General features: G+C 38.6%; 1 protein-coding gene across 2 annotated transcripts in view; it reads left to right on the forward strand.

Annotated features, from left to right (window-relative positions):
- The first annotated feature begins 7876 nt into the window (after positions 1-7876).
- The window catches only part of ca10a (carbonic anhydrase Xa), a 216304-nt gene continuing 204221 nt past the window's right edge, over positions 7877-19959 (forward strand). The window contains exons 1-2 of one of the 2 annotated variants that reach the window (XM_055175822.2): positions 7877-8057; positions 8482-8869. In XM_055175822.2, coding sequence (XP_055031797.1) covers positions 8809-8869 — 61 coding nt within the window. In that variant the 5' untranslated portion in view covers positions 7877-8057; positions 8482-8808. Of the gene's footprint in view, positions 8058-8366; positions 8870-19959 lie in introns of those variants that run through there. The other variant, XM_055175823.2, reaches the window with a different exon arrangement.

Here is a 19959-nt window from a genome sequence, read left to right on the forward strand (position 1 = left end):
AATGGTGTGTGGGTGAAGTACATTTTTGTTTGTAGGTGTTGTATTTCTCTAAAAAGCTATGAGCATAGGAGTCCAACAGAGTTAAGTTAGTTATTCGTGCAAGAAAATTGCACACAGTTTCCATGGTGCCTATAGTAGGTCTCTTAGCGATAGCAAGCTTTCATATGAGTAATTTTTATGTTGTTAAAGTGCACCTATTTCATTGCTAAAAACAGCTATTTTGTGTATTTGGTATAGTACAATGTGTTTGCATGGTATATGGTAAAAAAAACACATTGTTTTCCACATACCGTACATTTTTGTAGCTCCAGATATACTGCTTTCCTCAACCGCTCTGATTTTGTACGAAGCTCATCGATTTGAAAAGCTCTATGTCCCTGATTGGCCAGCTAACCTGTAAGTTGTGATTGGCCTGAATACCTCTCACGTCAGCCGGAAATGTGACGCTCCTTACCATGTTTAAAAGATTTACTCACAATGCAATGCTGACAGGAGTTAACTTACAAGCTGTGAGTCAAAGCGGGAAAAATTATGATAATGTCGGTCTTGTTCACATCACCAATCCCAGGAAGTAAACTGTTGCATACAATCCGTGTGTTTGTTGTAGTACAAGAAAAGAAATTTACGTTGGAAATGATAACTCACGTCATCGTTTACATTGGAGTTTGTACCTATTGCACATCGTTAACATGTGCTAATACACACACACCAAAGGAAATGTAAAATCGTGAATGGGACCATAAGTGCCCTTTAAATCAAGAAATGAATTATTACCATTCATGATCCATAATTAATTGCTTTAAAGGATCCATAAGCCAACAGAACCACTGAAACTGTTGGTTGATTTTCTGTAAATCAGTAATTTTCCTTAATACACACTATTGAAAGGTTTAAGAAGGTACAAAAGTTGTCACTGGCACATACCAAATGTATACATATCTATACCTAAGTGGTACATATAAGGACCTATTAAGGGTACTACCCCAGTGAAACCTACTGTATGGACAATTTTTTGACCATTTTATCTGACAGTGCAAAAGCACCATATTTAAACTAAGCTGGACATCTTCAAACATTGGTCAAGTGCTAATCTATTTAACCATTCTCTTTTACAGACCAGTGACGCTGTGCAGTAAAATGTGAAAATGCCTGTCAATCCTCAGTACAAAAGTGTGAGATATCCCTGAAGGAACCCAGGGTTAGAATCTGTAATACTGTCCCTGATTATTATATCCTGACTTCAGATATTTTTACAAGCAATTATGATATCTTTAACAATGTAACGTTTTTGAAAAGAGGTTGCTGTTGAAGGATGAATCATTACTGAACCTGCAGACACTTTTTACTATCACTATAAACTGTACGTTTCTGTATTGAATTTGTTCATCATTTATGTTACTCACCATATTCATATTGAAAGTGCTGAACAGAAGACGTTGATGTTTTTGTATTTTTAATGGCTTGTGTCAAAGTTGCAGGTGTCAAGGTCACATACGTCACCTACTTTCTGTGTACATTAATACTGTAACTCTTATCTTCTGAAGACTGCCATACTTACCGTTAATAGAATAGGTTTTGATGCAACCGTTTGACGTCATGTATGACATTTGTACTGTTTATAATTTCACATTCATATAGCGAATCCCAGTGTTAATCTATTATGCCATACACGTGCATATTTTGTGTTTTCACCTAAGATCCGTACGAGTTGGCTCTTTGGTCGTGGACTGAGAATGTTGACAACATTTTTGTTTGTTCTTCCCATTTCTTAATATCTTGTAGTAACAGTGTAATAGTACACCCTGATATTGATATTACGTTGCTGTTTGTAAAATCCTTGGCTAAAAATCAGATTCTTATCTAATTTCATAATCTACTTTATTAATAGTACCAGATTTACAAATGTTTTGTAAAATGTTACTTCTATTAGTTATTCCTTAAGTGGCCTTATATTCACGATGTACTGATAAGAAATACAACTTGTGGATGGGGAAGAACGAACATGAATGTTGTCAACATTGTTCCCCTGGAAATCTTGGTTCAGTTTGGCCAACCACAAAGCAAACTTTTGGCAGTCTGTAGTATTCCAAATTTTTTTTCTCTGTCCAACCGATTAGTACAGCCCAAAACATAATTGACCATTTTTAGCAGCAAAAATGTGCACGGTCTGTTCGGTTCAATGGCATTGTTTACGCTCAGTATCGCCAATATGGCCAACTTCCGGATTGATGACGTGCCGTGAAAACCCTTTACTGTCGGGGTTCCCTTTAAAGGCACAGCAGCAAAATAATAATTGTTTTTGACCTAAAAACATAAACCCATTTTACATAAAACATTTTGGATTCAGAATGGGATGGCATATATTGTATCTAACATTTGAATTTCTTAATGCATACTGTATAGGATCATTACAGTCAATCAGGGTACAGTTTTGTAGTGTTTGGTGGTGGGAGAGATAAATCAAAAGCAAATGGCTATAACCGTAGCTGCGATTAAATACAATCAACCTCTGAACATCAGCCAGCCGTATAATTGAGTACCACATGCTCTACCTCTGGTTAGCATCAACTAACTCTAAAACAAAAATCACATAAAACAAATGAGCCATTTGTGTGGATGAAACAATTCCCATTAGCGCTGTTAATCTGATGGGTATTTGGGCCACTAGGGGTATTTTTAAACACAATGCAATTTGTTGATTGAAAGAATGAAGAGTCTTTATTTATTGAAAGGATTTTCATAAACGCTAGAAATATAACGAGTGCAGAGAGGCCAAATCAACCGACTGCCCATCACTTTAAAGACTTGCAAATGCAGTGTATTTAAAAGTTTGAGGGGAGATATATATAATTTTGCAGTTTGCGCACAGAAAAACTTCTTCGCAAGCAAATGAGGTCAAGGAGTGCAATGGAGAATACAAACTTCTTGCACCTCGAGATTAATTTTCCCACTTTCTCCTCAAAGAAGAACAAATTACTTTCATTATATAATTTCATTCTTAATACCTGTCAACCCAAGAGAGGTGTCCTGACAAATCCAACCTGCACTTTTATTATTGAAAGCATAACAAATAGTAACAGTGCACTATATTTTTGATTTCCAGTCTGGTCACGTACGTCTTGTTTATAACTTCTCCTGCAAATAGGCTTGGTCAAATGAATGCAAATACATCCCATTATTGTGAGTAACATGGGAGATGGGAAGCTAAGAGTGAGTGACATGCAAGGTCTTGGCTTTTGCTGGGAAAGTATTAGACAAAATGGAACATGATGGAGTCATATTGAAGACTTAAGGTAAGTTTAAATAAACACAAAAAGCTAATTGTGTTTCACAAGTTCACTCGTTCCCTTGACATAAGCAAAGGAGCAGATGGGTTGGAGAAGGGGTGCCAGAAGAATAGTAAGCAGTTGTTTGCATATCTGTACCTTTTATATATCACTGTGATTGGCAGGGTTATATGAAAAACACTCTTTTGTTTTCTTTGAAGCTCTTATTTATTTAACGAGAAGGATCTTTCTATCTGAGTCACCATAGGAGTTGATTCATCGTGCATGCATGCTGTGTGTTACTAATAAATACTACATATTGCACATGGCGAATATGTTAAACATGCTTTTACATATATTGTGTTGTTTTGGACCCTGTGAATGAGGGCCCACCCATATAATTTTGTCCCAGCCCCATCATTTCCAGCAGTGGCCCTGCTTGAGTATAACCATATTGGATAGATGTTGTAGTGCTTGGCCTTCATTTGCACTTATTACTGTTCTGCAGCTGCCATGCAATGACCATTTGCATCGGAGAGGCTGAAGTAGAAATCAAATCATTTGGCAGTCCTAATGTGTTTTGATTTGTCCATTAGCAGGCCGGCCGTTCTGCTGTTCATGCCGGCATGATCATAATTAGTGTCTTCCATTTGCATTATCCCAGTCAATTGAACCGCTAGAGCATTGATCCCATGCTGATTGGCAATACCTGCAACACTTCACAACGCTGATCTGTGTTAAAAGCCAGAGTTGGTTTTTGAACTCTTGGTGCATTAAACTTGCTTGTGCATGTCGCTTTCCATTTGCAGGGCTAATGTGTCCCAGCCTCGGATCAACCTTCCAACATGAGGCTCTGTGGTGTGTTTAGAGCCCTTGATGGTGATGGGAGAATTAAGGTTGACTTTCGATCGATCAGGGCTGCTGCTTGGCCTGGCGTGCATTGTGGGGAGATACAAGCACAATCGGATTGTAACCTATCCAAACCCTTGCAGCCAAACAGTTGTTGAACTTTGAATGGTTGCCCGAACCTGCTCTTTATTTCATGATATTCTTCCCTTTTTTACAATGCCCCAGTGGCCACTGTTCAAACGATACTGTCATTCCTGAAACTTTGTAATGGGCATAGCTGTGCTTATTTTTCTTCAACACACACACAAATTAGTGAGAAGATCATAGGCTTCCACTGCTTTCATAACATGGTATTTATATGTGTCTATTCTCTAATCACAATATGTTATTGGATATTGAATATGTTTTGGCAGATTATTAGCTATAGACAATTAAACTAGTGAGGTCCACTTGAAATGTTTCAACAACATATCATTTTGAAATGAAACAAAGACATTTTCGAAATATTTTTGGTATGTATACACTTACAATACTGTAACAAAATTAGAACAGTGTAACTGGTTGCTATCAGTGTTAGGTGTAACTAGTTACTAAGTAATTACTGTAATTTAATTACTTTTGCTTTGAAAAAGTAAAGGATTACTCTTATTTTTCTTGTAATCTATTTACAGTTACTTCTATAACTAAACACTGTGTATGGCCTCTAAAACAATTATGTATACTATAATACAATGGTGGATTTAACATGGTTTAAGTTTACAATTCTCACTATTAACTGGTTGATTATTAGCATTAATATCAATGAGATGCTGGCTGTTTATTATTACTTAATAGCACATATTAAAGGAGCGGTGAATCAAATACTCAATTTTAACTTGATAATTTGTTATATAAGAGGTCATCATACTTAAATGAACATCCTGCAAGTTTCAGAACTGAAAACGACCGTGCTAATGAAATATAACAGTTTTTGGCACCAAGCCAGTATTACAGCCGAGTGTTGAATTCGGAAAAATATGACGTCAAAATAGAATTGAAGCACCTCCACGAATCCAAATACAAGAACCACTTTTGTAGCCCCGCCCACAGCTTCGCGTGACACACGTGTGTCTCATCAGTAAACATGTCTTTAAAGATTGCCAACTGTAACCAAAATGACTTTTAAATAAAAAAATTTCTGAGAGACTTTTATTTTGATGCGGTGTCTGTTATGATAGAGTAACCATGGTAGCAAAGTTTTCGGTTGTGGAAGAACCACGTGGGAGCAACACAGAAGCTGAATACTTTAATTCGGAGGCTCGGAACATAACATTAGGAATGCGTGGATAAAGGTTGTTTTTGAATAAGTTCCAGCTCGCGTGGGGAGTGTTTGTTTACTTTGTGTACCACGGATTCATTTGTAAAGAAGCCACGAGTGTCAGGATCCTGAATGTCATTGTATGTGTTGGTATACGTCATCGTCAGGAGTCTTTTTAGTTTTGTCATGTTTGCTATTATTTCAGTCTTGCCTTGTTTACCCCCTCGAGGGAGTTTTTTTTGTTCTATAATAAAAGTCTTTTGAGTTGAGAGCTGTCTGCGCTTGGGTTCATCCACCACCATTCCTGACAGAATGATACCACCACACTTGAACCCAGCAAACAGCTCTGTTTTGGTTTTGTTACTTGTTCAGTTCATCTCCGTCGAGTGTTCCTGTGTGTCCAGTCCTGCCTTGTCCTGAGGTCTGTCCAGTCCTGCCCCGTCTTGTTGTTGTCTGTGGAGTTGTGTTCCTGTGGCCGTGCAGTGAGCCCCGCGGGAGTGTTCCTGTTCAGGGAACTCCACGGGACAGATCCGGATCGACAAGCCCCACGGGAGTTCCTCGAACAGGACACAGGACATGCCGTACAGGAACCCTCGCGGGGCTCACTGACCAGTGAGAATCTTGGAGCTTGCTGGCCGATCTTCTGTCGCGGGGCTCGCTGAACAGAGCTCCATCGCGCCGGTCAGCGGGCCGAGCGGTGCTGGGATCCGGGCCCACTTCCTGCCGGAGACCGTCTGTCCCGCCTTCTGTTTTCGGGGGTCCGGACATTGGGCACTGTCGGCCTTCTGGCCGTTGGACTTTGTTTATTGTTTTGTCATGTACTGTTGTGTTGGGATGCCGTGTGGCATCCCTTAAAGGAGGGGTAGTGTCAGGATCCTGAATGTCATTGTATGTGTTTGTATACGTCATCGTCAGGAGACCGTAATTTTAAGATGATTCGTACGATAGTTTTTACGATCAACTTAGCCTTACGATGCTTTTGGGAAACCCGGCCCAGGTCTTCAATGCGGCCCGCCCCTTCAAACGAACCATTTCTCCAGATAGCCACTAATCCATGTTACAAAATAGCCAATTACTTATTGCTTTTGATGTTTTTGAATGTAAACCACGCAAACATCATAAGTAGACCTCAGACAACAGTATAAAACAATAAAATCAACAAATTCACCACCCCTTTAATGCCTGACTCTGCAAATCCTTATTCTACTTCCTTAACCCTCCCCATTTCTACCAATACTTAAAATGAACAACTTCTTTAGTATTAATAAGCAGTAGTTGGAGTATATTGAGGCAAAAGTAGTTAAAAGTTCGTTAATAGAGAGAATTGGACCCTAAAGTGGGACCAGAATAATTGATGTACTTTTATATATTATTTCTTCAAGCCATTTCAAGCTTGTATCATGTACTAAATAGGATTTAGAAAGTAATTAGTAATAAGTAAATAAATACTTTTTGGAAAGAGTAATTTGTAAAGTAATCTAATTACATGATTAAAGATGTAATTAACTAGTAATTAATTACTTTTGCTGAGTAACTTACCCAACACTGGTCGCTATTCTTATGCTTTCTTTTTTAATATAAGACAAAATGTAAAAAGAAATATTCAGAAAATATTGAATGCCCATTTAATATATGCGTTGGTGTTTTATATATCTATAATTTGTGCCCATATCACATTTTATCGTAACTCGAGTTTGATTCATGCCTTTTTGTATTATACTTTAATCACATACATACATTATGTACATACTGTGCAAGCTTCTGTTAAAGAACAGACTTAAAATGTCCAAGTAACAGTCTGCACCAAAATACTTGTCATTCTCTGGCATTTTACAACTGACTTAAAGAAAGGAAAAATCCACGACCTTCCTATAAGAGTCATGTTTCAAACATTGCACATTTTGTGAAATATTTGTGCATTTCAAATTCATTGAATTTTATGGTATTAAATGTTTTGTTCAGATGCTCATGCATTCTCATTTCAGAGAACCATTTATACTTCCAGACTGGAAATAATGTTAGGTCATACAAGTCTTACTTTTTATACAGATTATTTTCTTCATACAGTATCCTTTAGTTCTTCCAAATTCTTCTCTATTTTGTTCGTGTATTGCATAATTCAGTAAGGTAAAAAACAAAAGCCTTAGCAATGTCATAGATATTTTACATATTTAGACCTGACAGACATAAACATTAACAACAGTAATGTTGTTTCTAATATAGAAAGTAAGAGACACATTCACATACTTTAAATGTTTTATTAACCCTTTAATTAGATGTTAAATTACCATGTGTATATATGAACAGTAGCATGATCCAATGTTTTTTGTCGCTCAAAGATGTCTCTTGGCAACCTGCCTATATCTTGCTGCCCCGCCCATCCTTTGCTTTCTGTGTTGGGCGCCAGCGCTCCATCCACCTGCTTGGGTAACGTGCTCACGCAATTATTCGCGAGAGTGCGCATTTGGTTGTAGTGCTGCGCGTATCCGCGGCTCATTGAGGCGACGTACTGGCGACGTTTAGGCTACCTTAAGGACCTGAAGAAATTAAAATTAAATACATTTTTTTCATAGACCACTGCATTTCATTTCCAGGTTGCAAGTTTTGTAGGATTTTGAACTGCCTCGAGCTGCAAAAAGTAACAGGTAAGATCACACCAACCCCCTTCGCCATTTTACTTTAGACAATTTCGGATGCGGTGTTTTATAATTCACCGTTAAAGTTGTTTGTAGCAATACATTTTGTCCTGGTGAATCTGTGTCAAATCCAGGAGAGTGTTTTGAGAAAGTCATTGCTTTAAACACCGCGTATAGTTTATATACCAGTAACAGTTTCTGTTAAAGTTCCTTCGAACTAATGCCACTGAATGGAGGTGGATAAATAATGACATTTAAGTCAAGACTTAAGTGTCGTGAACAAGGGAAGCACGCCCCCTTACAGCACAGCGCTCGCGTATGTGATTTGCGCGTTAAAACCTGACTGAGTTAAAACTGTTACGCGCATATTCCCGACCTTGCCCGATGCGAGGACGCGTCAAATCTTGTTCACAGTTGTGCTCACTCTTTACAGGAACAGATCAACGGAGTCCAACATCATCGTAACAGCCGCGATTCCGGAACGCGTAGGTCATTTATGGAGGCTCGTGGGACGCAAGGAAACATTTCCTAAAGTCTTCGCAATCAGGATATCAGTCCATACCTCCTTTACATCGGATCATAGTCTTACTTGGATTTTAGGCTGTGTGAAATGTGGCGTAATGTGCTCGAGATAAATGTGCTATGTGTGTGATTTGGAGAGGATCTCGTGGAAGGTGTACAGTGGGAAAGAGCCTGGGTGGACTTATCTGCAACTGATCCCCGTTTTCTGAGCGCAATGGACCTGGAATGAAGACGAACCATGGATATAATCTGGGAAATATTTCTTATCTTTCAAACCAGTCTCATCGTTGGCACCTCAGGTAAGATGTAATATGATTTAATTCACAATAAATGATGCTTTTGATATTCTTCTAATTAATTACAGTGTTAAAAGTTAAAACTATAAAACAATTTATATACAAAATAATTAATCTCAGTGATCGACATTTGAAGTGTCGTTGTTTTGTTTGTCAAACTCATACATTTATAACATCGACGTTGTATGATATTGTGCGTAAAGCAGTATTCAATAGCCTATATTCAATATTCAAGTAAGCTGTAGCCTATAACAATCACCTTATACCAAAAGCATGCCCATACAATGTGATTTATGTCTATCATGTTTATTTTTTCGAATAATTTGTGAAATTCATTTGAGTATGTTTCAGGTTTTTAATGCATGAACACCACACTTTATACGGAGCTTGGATAGGCTACTTGAATACGCGCGGCTGTTTCAGTCATGGTCCGTTTGTCAATTAAATATCAGCAAACTCATTCGAGTATGCGGTGTTTTAAATAAGCTTATGATCAAATAAAATAAAAAATACATTGAATTAGTCATGGACTGACAAATGGCTCTGATTCTGAAGCAGCTAACCCGTATCAGGTTAATACAGAAACACGAGATCAAGCACAAAGCGCAACTCTTTACTGTCGCCAATGCAAATTACTATCACTTAGTCACGTTAATGCGAGTTGAATTACCGCCTAATGTCGATTATACTGTAGGTTGTCCTTTAGACATTAGACTGCGTTAAAAATCTCACCAGCACCACATAACTTATTCAGTAGGCTGGAGTCTGAATGACTGCCAAAAGCCGTCCAAACAAGAATAAGGGATATTAAAAATGACTAAACAAATCCTTTCTCTGGTTCAACTTTTACGCGTCCTCATGTGAGGTTTATGGCACGCGTCCAGCAGCGTTGCCCACGCCAGATCTGGACACTGATTGCAACGCAGTGCGAATCGCATCCGTCTCTCTCCTGACGCACGGGACAGACAACGAACACGTCCTTGATCAGTGTTTATGGCGTCTCAAAATTATTACATTATCTGGTAAACATGCAGCTACATGACTGAATTAGATAGTCCAGTGTTCTCATATATATATTTATAAAGGTGATAATGCAACAGCTGTAAGACTGCAAGACATAGCTACATATGAACTTTTCCTTGCTGATTTTTTAAAGAATGACCTTTTATGAAGTGACACTACATATTTGGTAGAGCAATTGTGTGAGTGATTTATAGGTTTTACAGTGTTCATAAAGGAAAATGCTAGCCAGTATTTATAATCAGAATACAGATCAAGGATCGAATTAGTTTTATCTGATCTCAAAACCCATTCTTGGCTCTTCTGGGGGTTTCTCCAATGTTTTGGAGAATAATTCTGTAAGAAATATTATTCTCTAAAGATGATGAAGAAATTGGTTTTGAATGTTATGAACCTGTTAGTAATGAATAAATTCTCATTTGGAAAATGGAGGTGTGGTGGTACAGTACGTTGTTATCATATTTTTGGATATTTAATGACATTTCATTTTTGTCTCAAAGGAAACTTTACTGCATATCTTTCTCTATCTTGCTATTTCAAGCTGCATCATTGTTGTAATTTTCAAGCACAGCATTGCTATTTGGGGAGCGATGACTGTAGAAAATTGGCAATGGCCTTTTATGCACTTTGAATGTTTTTCCCTGCAGTTTTCTTGATGACGTGTTTGCTGTCAGCAGTTGTATTATTTTACGACAGATGGAAGATTCTCCTGCTATTTAAACACGTTTTTACCTTTTTGTGTCTCTGGTGTAAGACAAGGAGCTTTCTGTTTCAACGAAGCATTTCATTTAATAGGATTTCAGTGGTTTGCTGTTTGTCAGGACAACATTACATGTTCCCAGAGATCAAAGGGTCCATTTTGTGCCAACCAAAGTCATGATTGGACCTTTCTCAGCTTCTGGTTTTCAGGCTTCCTGGAACATCATAGATTTTAGCTGACATTTGCAGATCACATGCATTTATTACGTTATGGCAGTTAACATTTGCTTTGATGCCACAATGAATCCTGCAATGCAAAGATCGCCTCATGAGCCACAATCCCAAAAATCACTTTCTGTCAATGTGCGTAAACATTCATGTTCTTTAGAACACATAGTGGGGCCTGAAAGTCTGAGACCAAATTAAAATCTTGGATTTAAAATAGGGGTGCACCGATAAATGCCGATATACACTACTTATATGTGGCCGATAACTATTTATTTAAAGCTATTTCATGTACTACAGCTTTTGACCAGTAAGTCCTTATCGATGTGAAATCACTGTTTGAGGCATTTAAAAACATGCATTTGAAAAAACAAAATTTTTCAAACATAATTATTATACATATTCTTTATTATCATGAAAATACCTGAAAGGGTTTGAAGAACAGCAATATTATATCCTTAAGCCATTTCCTGGAGCTGCGTGTTGTGTGTATGGTTCTTCGTCTACAACGCATATTGAGTTTTTGCACGAGAGCGCCCCCTGGCATTTGGATGTAGCGGCATTTCACCGTAATTCATTGAGAAGCATAGCAAGCATTATCGGTACATCAATATATTAATGCACCTCTAATTTAAAATACATTTTAATGTACAAAGCGAGCAAGAAAGATTTTTTTTTCTGGGACACAATTGATCATGTCTTTTATACAAAGGTCGGACTCGGATTTTTGGATCATCAGGTTTTTAACTTGTGGAGACCATGCCAGTTTGAGGGCATGCTTTCATTACATTAAAAGGAGACATAAAAAGTACAAATTAATTTTGAAATTAATTCTAATTTCTCAAAGCGACAATCACTCAAATAAAAAAATATTATAAATTATAATGAAAACAGCATTTTCACTGTTGGTCTTTGAACTCTAATGTACAGTATTTAGTATTTAATAATAACTTATCATATTTATACTGTTGTTTAAAGCCGTTGGAGCTTATTGATTTATTTCTTTGTTATCCACTTACACTCTTTAGAAAAATGCCAAGTTATTCAAAATGAAGTTTATTTAACTAAATTTGGGAGTTATAGAGGTCTCTATGTATGGCTGTCCCTCACATCTCTTCTGTGCAGTTTTTAGCAGCATCCCTTCACCCTCTGCTAGTTTATCTATCCCAGATAAAGGGGGAGGGGGTACTCTGTGTTTGGGCTAATATTTTGAGCTCTGAGCCATCCCCTCGGACAGCATGCCAAATATTTCATATTTGATTATGTTAATGCGAACTCATGAAATTGTTTTAGTGGGCATCTCTGGAAGTTTACCCTAAAGACTAAAGAGCAGCAGGGACATGCTGTTGTTGTGTCAAATTACTCACTACATACAGTAGGACAGACCCAGTCCATCATTTTGGTGGGGACAAAATATTGTGCCACCGGTAATAACCAGACTTCATTACACCAAACTACATTACTCCTATTTGAATGGGACTGTAAATCTATTTTGCACCAGTCAAGATTCTAATGCTTATTAATCCTTATCCAAATAAAAACATGACTCCAGTCAGCTCCTTGCATTCACACCAGATGCGAATAAAGTGAATAAATCACGCTATTTGCGCATAGTTGGACACTTAAACATTTTGAGGGAACTTGCTTTATTTGTGCATAAATTTTAGATGCGAATAGGTTCAATTGGCCGGCTTTAGCTAGCTTGTAGTCTCAATATGTATCTACACCGATCCGCCATTAAATTATAATCACCTTCCTAATATTGTGTAGGTCCCCCTTTAGCCACCAAAAGTCTCTCAGGTCCTAAAGCCCGATTTATAGTCGTGCACAATCTGTAGCCTGTGCGTAGCCTGACGTGCACCTCGCAAAAATTTTAACGTGGACCGCAAGCGCTGTGATTGGTCCACCAGAACCCCTCCCGTCAGGTAAAAAAAACTGTGTCATAGGTATTTTCATTTGCAACAGTGAAAACAAAGACTGGCCAAGTTGAGGAGTGATTTAACTCAAACTGCAACAAAGTCACTGTTTATTTACTTCCATCATTGCTGGTCTTGTTGCTGTTTTTACTTCGTTTGTGGGTTAACTTGCCAAGCTGCTTCTTCTTTGACGGTCGCGCTGCTACTGTGGTTACACGCGTGAATACTGCCTACCAGCGGTCTGTGAGTGTGTTTGCACGTCGACGCAAAAGTTTAAATGAGAACCGACGCGAAACCTACGCTGTCGCGGCTACGCTGTAGGACCTATGCACAACTATAGCGAGCCCTTTACGCTTGCTCATTTTTCCTGCTTCTAACACATCAACTTTAAGTGTTTTTCCTCAAAGTTGATGTTTTAGAAACAGGAAAAATGTGTGGTCCGATCCAACAGATGAGCTACTGTAGCTGAAATTGCTGAAAAAGTGAATGCTGGTTCTGATAGAAAGGTTTAGTGGAGTCCATACCTCACCTTGTCAGGGCTGTTTTGGTGACAAAAGGGGACCTACACAATATTAGGCAGGTGGTCATAATACCTGTATTATGGCTGATCGGTGTATAGCTCAAATTGAGTAAAGAGCGTTTTTACAATTTACCAGATTAACCAACCTCCTCACTCACTTCTTCCAAGCAAGATCCTTTTTATTCCTGTTTGTATACAAGTATGAAGATGTGTCGTACAGATCCAGGTGTCCACATACAGTGACGATGATTTTGTCCTCCATTGTTGTTTTGTATTTTTGCCTCACATCACATCACTACCAGAGCAAGCTCCTGATTGGGTAACGCGGTGCGAATATCCACCAAAGTTCAGATTTTCTGCAAAAAATTGAGCTTTTGCTCGAATCGCGTCATTCTTGAATGTCTATTGCATCTTTGCATTTACTTAACATGTAAATCACCCTTAACGCTTCAATCATGTCTGGTGTAAATGCAGAAATACCATAACGCCCCATTCAGACAGCCAGCGACCAGCAGTAGCAGAGCAACGCAATCTCATTAATTTCAATGGAAACCTGGCGACTTCCGGCGACACGAGCGAAAGTGACCGTTGGCGACCGCTGGGGGGGCGTGTCCAGCGACGCGAGAAAGTAAAGAAAAGTTTAACTTTATTCAAACGTTGAGCGAATTTCGGGAGCGACTACCAATGAGAACGAAGCAGTGGAGTTCACGTCATCCTTCTCTCGTCAGTTACTGGAGTGGACGGTACTCATTTGTTTATGACAACCAGATTTAAACACGCCTCGTTGAAAGAGACGGGCGACACACAGCTGTAACGTCGCTGGCTGTCTGAACGAGGGTATGGCAATTTATCAACACCTAATTTCCAGGATTCTAAAGTTTTTCTGAAACTGTAGAGCTCTTGATGTGAACAGCATGTATTATGAGTACACATTTGGATATTTAAAAAAACAGGCCTATAACTTGGGGAAAATATGAGGTAATGTTTCGTAGTAAAAAGTAATATAACTAATGTTTCTAATGTCATGCTTCTATAAATATACTCCCATGGGCCCTCAATCCAGAGTGATTTTTTGAAAAAATTGCCTATTTGAAAATTCTGTAGGGAATTGATTAAAACCACACACATATACATACACGCACAAGATTAGCCATGTGGTAACTCATTGGAAGGCTGAAGAGGTCTGCAAAGATTCTAGATCTGTGAGTGTGGTCCTCCCTGACGGGTGGGTGTAGCTAACACTGACTGTCTGTCACATGCATTGGGAACAGCCATTTGTAAAATACCAGTCATGAATCTTGTGCCACAAATCCACAGTGGCAAGACACCGTGACATGTTTGCACTATCTCTCGGGTGCCCTGTGGCACATCTGGCACACAGCGCACCTGGCCATTCTCCAGCATGACAGCGATCTAAACTCCATCTGCGAGGGACGCCGTGCTGCTGATGGAGAAACGGTGTGTTTAATTCCTGGGTTATGCTACAACCGAAAGGCCAGAACATTAAGCGCATGAGAAAGCAGTGATAGCTTTAGTACAGAAGCTTACACTGGCTGGGTGATCCTGCACGCCCACACTGGGCAACACTGTCTCAGCCTACTAATCTGATAATCCCATGCAGATGTGTCTGTGTGTGAGTTTGCATCCGTGTATGTAGACTAAGAGAAGCGGAGAGAGAGAGAAAGCAGCAATGATTTGCAAGATTCGGCTGCTTATCCGTTTCCCTTCCGGGATAAGGGGCTTATGTCACAGTTCAAATGCGTTTATTGGAATTGCCTACAATGTTGCTCCTGATGAACCTGAAAGTGTTATAAGGATGCTGCATGTTTGTGTTCCCTTTGATAAAAGTCTATTTCTGTTCCCAAGGGAAACCACTGCAATTGTTTGTTTCTGTAAAACTGATGATGTTTATATGTGGTACTAAAACTTCCAGTCTCACATTTAGTCTGTTTTGCCTTGTTGCGGAAGTCCATTTCTCAAGGGAACTTATTCTTCACATTTTTAGTATTTTAATATTTTTTTGCTGCCCAAAGCAGTGGTTTGCCTGCTGCATAAGAGTGCATGAAATGGCACTTTCATTGTGATGCTGTGATAATGTCAAGGACAACAAAGAAACCTCCAATATAAGATCTAAACCAATGTTAAGCAACAAAGATTTACTTTAGATCCTGAATCTTGCAATTTTCTTGGCCGATTTTCGATTTTTATGTAGACGTGACCTGCCAAAACTGATTTTTGCAGATTCACTTATTTTTTATAAAAAAACGTTATTTTCATCATAAAAAATGCATTAAATTACATGATCTTCTTTCATTGGAAAAGATCTCAAAATAATGTGCTCACAAACATAGTTAGGCTCATTGACATTATGTTAGATATCCAAATATCATTTGGACAGACATGGTTAGCATAATCACTTGTTAGTATGACGTGTAGACAGTGCATTGTATATCTGTCATTTTAAATATATACAAATTCTATTTCATGTCTTTCAGTTTATAAACAGAACTAGAAAATGCATTACCTAAGGAACTGCGAAAGTGTGCTTGCTCTGGTGCCGCAGATTTAGTTTTTTTATCTTGTGCATCCTCACATTGGAGTCCCAAGTTCATGTACAAAGTTTGGTTTAAGTACGTGAAAACGTTCCTCAGACATGAATGACTTCCTGTTTGGCGGCGTAAAATTTTAGAATGTTTTTTTTTTTTTGGATGTTGTGCATTCTCAACTTGGAGTCCCAAGTTCATGTACAAAGTTTGGTTTCAATACGTAAAAGCGTTTTTTGAGATATGAATGTCTTCCTGTTTGGCAGTGTAAAATTTTAGAATGTTTTTTTTATGTTGTGCATCCTCAACTTGGAGTCCCAAGTTCATGTACAAAGTTTGGTTTCAATACGTAAAAGCGTTTCTGAGATATGAATGACTTCCTGTTTGGCGGCGTAAAATTTTAGAATGTTTTTTTTTTTGGATGTTGTGCATCCTCAACTTGGAGTCCCAAGTTCATGTACAAAGTTTGATTTCAATACGTGAAAACGTTCCTGAGATATGAAGGACTTCCTGTTTTGGTGGCTACGCCTCAGATTTTGTTTGGGCTGTGATGGGCAAACGCTTCCACAAAATATGTGACCTGTGAATCTTTTTTTGTTCAATCCAATATGGCGTAAGAACGACATGGATCCGTGACGTCATGTCCTTAAGCAACTTAGACTGGCACTGCCCAAACGTTTTAAAGTTTGAACGGGGTCTCTGTGTCAAACGGCCTAGTCGAAGGAGCTGGCCAAAAAATGAAGAACAATAAGTGTGCTTTTTGCAAGCACACTTAATTAAAGCACTGTTTTTGAAAACTGTGCATGTGGGCAGACCTTTGAGCTTTAAGACCCTGGGGAATCCCTGGGATGAGTGACATAGAAATAAACCTGCGAATGAATGAAATATCTTAAAAATAAAACAATAAAAAACAAAAACACAGCAACATAAGCAGTCTTTAGATGCAATGTACGTTATTTACTGCAATAATCTGACTCTGAACAGATTAATTAGTACTCATCATGTGACATCATCAACTATATTGTTGAACCAACATTGTTCAAATGACGGATGTGCAGAAAGTCAGTATGGAATAAATGAATGCATCTGTTGATTAACGGGTCGGGAGTACTGTCAATAAAAGGACCGGAATCGGAATGTCATGAGACTGACCAACCGAGTACCGGTCCGGCCAATCATGCGTAAAATTGGCCAATTCCGATCTCTGGCCACTCGATCGGATAAACTTTCTGTTTACTGGTCCTTTATCCTTAACACTTTCTTTGTACTACATACAGTTTCCCACTTCCAATGTACAGCATGTCAGTATTCCTGGTAAGTTTAGGGCAGCACGTTCACATCTGCACATTTCCATATCACGATATGAAATTAACAAGCGCTTTGAGGATGATTTTAACAAAAGTCTTTGTGCACATACTGCTGGACTAAAAAGAGCGAGTACAAGGCAAACGCTATGTCTGCCATTGATTAAGTGCCAAGGCAAAGAAGTACTTGAATAATATAACAGTACTGGAAATGACTAAAGAAATGACCACATGCAGACTTAAGGCACAGTATATGTAAAACAAACAATCCTACAGTAGTTCCAAAGCAAAGAGAAAACCTTTGAATTGAGTTTACATACTTATACTGTAACACAGTTACTGTATTGGATACTTTATTATTTAAAAAGTTTATTACTATGCATTTGGGACACTCTTCTATCGAAAACATCTTGCAGTGCAAGTCATATTTCAAAAAGTAATCAGGTGCCGTGCAAACCCGCAACCTTGGTGCTGATAACGCAATGCTCTACCAGTTGAGCCACTGCATTTTCTTTAATACTATGTAATGCAGCCATAGTTGTGTATTACTTCTAAAAAGATGATCCCATGGCTTTGAAGAACAAGCTCAGAGATCTGTTCAGACATTCAGAGGAATGATGAAACATATCAAAGGTGATTACACATACAGCATATTGCCTGGCTTTTTTATATCGATAAACAGTTTAGGATGCTTGGGCTTGATTGAGAGAGTCGAGCCCTGAAACGTTATACTGGTACAGCTGGATCCATAACGTGGTGCCACAAACGGCCTGGTTGAAAGACAATTATCTCATAAGTCACTAAGCACAGCTGTTGGCAAGGTCAAGTTTCATTTATGGGCGGCATTTGTGCCTCTTTCTCTTCACCACGAGCCCCACGACTGCTTCAGCGCCACGATGAATACTAATGGCCGCCTCTGACAATTAATTTCTGATGAAGTGTTTATTTACGGCATCACCTACTTTCTCTGGGACTTGTGGAAGTGTAGGTTATTTATCACTTTTGAAATGCTCTTTGGAGCAAACCATGCGAGAATGTATCCAGTCACATTCTCTTCTGTAAAGGTCCAATGCTTTTGTGCTATTTAAAACAACAGTGGAAACACGACGTTAATTTGACTGTGATATTGATATGGTGGCAACAAAATAACTAGAAGTTACATTTCAGATAAAAGCAGAGGCACAGGTGAAAGTCTCGTCATGTATAATGTTAAAGGCACACCACAGAACTTTTTGGCCACTAGGGAGTGCTAGACATGTATTTTTCACGTCTAGCGCCCCTAGAGGCCACAAGCGCCGCAGCACTGTCGCAAAGGAAAAGAAGACAACTCTTTAGGTCACAAAGTCTGCAGTTTGCAAAAGATTGCGTAGCTCACGTTTACAAGCCAGTTGTAATGGTGGTCGCTTGGTAAAAGTTTATATAAAAAAGTATTGCCTTAAAGGGGAATCGAACCCAGATCACTCGAGTCGTAGGTCTGTGACGCTACCACTTCGCTACAGTGTCATGTGATATAAGTTTCTCTCTACACTCTCCAAGTAGCCTCCAGTGAAATTCATGTTAAAAAATAGTGTACGGGCGCCAGACAGGACTTATATGCAACGCTGGCCCAATATTGATCCTCGTCCTTCTTTTTATTCTGTCACTATCTGGTTTTCTCTTTCTGGTCTCCCCCGACAAAACCTTGGGTTTCATTACTGCTTCGGCCATGACAAAAACATCAAGAAAATAAATAGTTGCGCTCTCAGGTCTGAATTTGAGGAAGTGATGTATGCCGTAACGCAGATTTTTGTAGTTCTTTTTGTGCTTGGGTTACTACCCGAAAATCCAAGTACTAGTAAAAGCGATACAGACCCCGTCAGGCTATGGTAGACATGTCATTCAACCTATTTTAAGTCAATGTACCATCACAAGGGTCTTGAAAATATATTATGAAGGTTGAAAAACTACAAAGTGTCACTTTAAATCAAACTTCCTGAGACTGAGTGACCAGTATTGAAATGAAGTTTTTAAAAGTAGCAACTTTTTAAAACAGTAGTAAGATATTAGCGCGCTGTAGTCTGTAATTTTCGTATGTGTTTTTTCGTATTCGTTATCCTCCAAACTTGTTATGCACACAAACCTTGCACACTGTTTCTGCATGCATATTAATTCATCCGTTGTGAAAAAATTTGCAAAATATTACTTAAAAAAGTCGCAGAGAAAAACAAAGAAATTTTTTATGATGGACGAAAGTTTGACACAACATGAGGTCGTATTTATTTTTTAACATGCAAAAATTTCTATTGCAAAGTATTTCCGAGTCATTAGACATTTAAAGGTGGGGAGACTAAAAGAAAACAGAACTATAATTAGAACTCAGGGGTATTTTCATGGTATGGTGCCTTTAATAATGATACCCTTAATAATCCTTATTAAACAGTATTTTATGATTTGTCTCTGTGCAGCTTGTCCTACTTCTAAACACACTGTAATTTTAGCTGTAACTATTGCAAACTAAAGGTGGAATATTGCACACCTTGTGCCCAGATGCCAGTGTCTTGTTTTCATTTGTATCAGGGGTACGATTGCATGTCCTCCCCACAGGTCTCAAAGGTTCTTTCTGCAACTTTATGTGAATAACAAATGCATTGTAGTTCCTAAAGTCTCTTCCTAAAGATGATGCTAATAAAGAGCATCACTTCTCATCCGTATGTATTTATATAAAAATGTCCTGTGTACCGTTTAGATGCCATATTACGTTGTGGATAAAAAATGTTATTGTACATTTATCTTTTGTAAGGACTAGTGGAGGTAAATGTGGACAGATTTGGGTCTGCGTGCCCTTTTCTGTTGTGAAGCGCCTCTTTGAACGTCCTCAGCGAAGTGG

Source organism: Misgurnus anguillicaudatus, chromosome 4, assembly GCF_027580225.2.
Source record: "Misgurnus anguillicaudatus chromosome 4, ASM2758022v2, whole genome shotgun sequence".
NCBI classification, from domain to species: domain Eukaryota; kingdom Metazoa; phylum Chordata; class Actinopteri; order Cypriniformes; family Cobitidae; genus Misgurnus; species Misgurnus anguillicaudatus.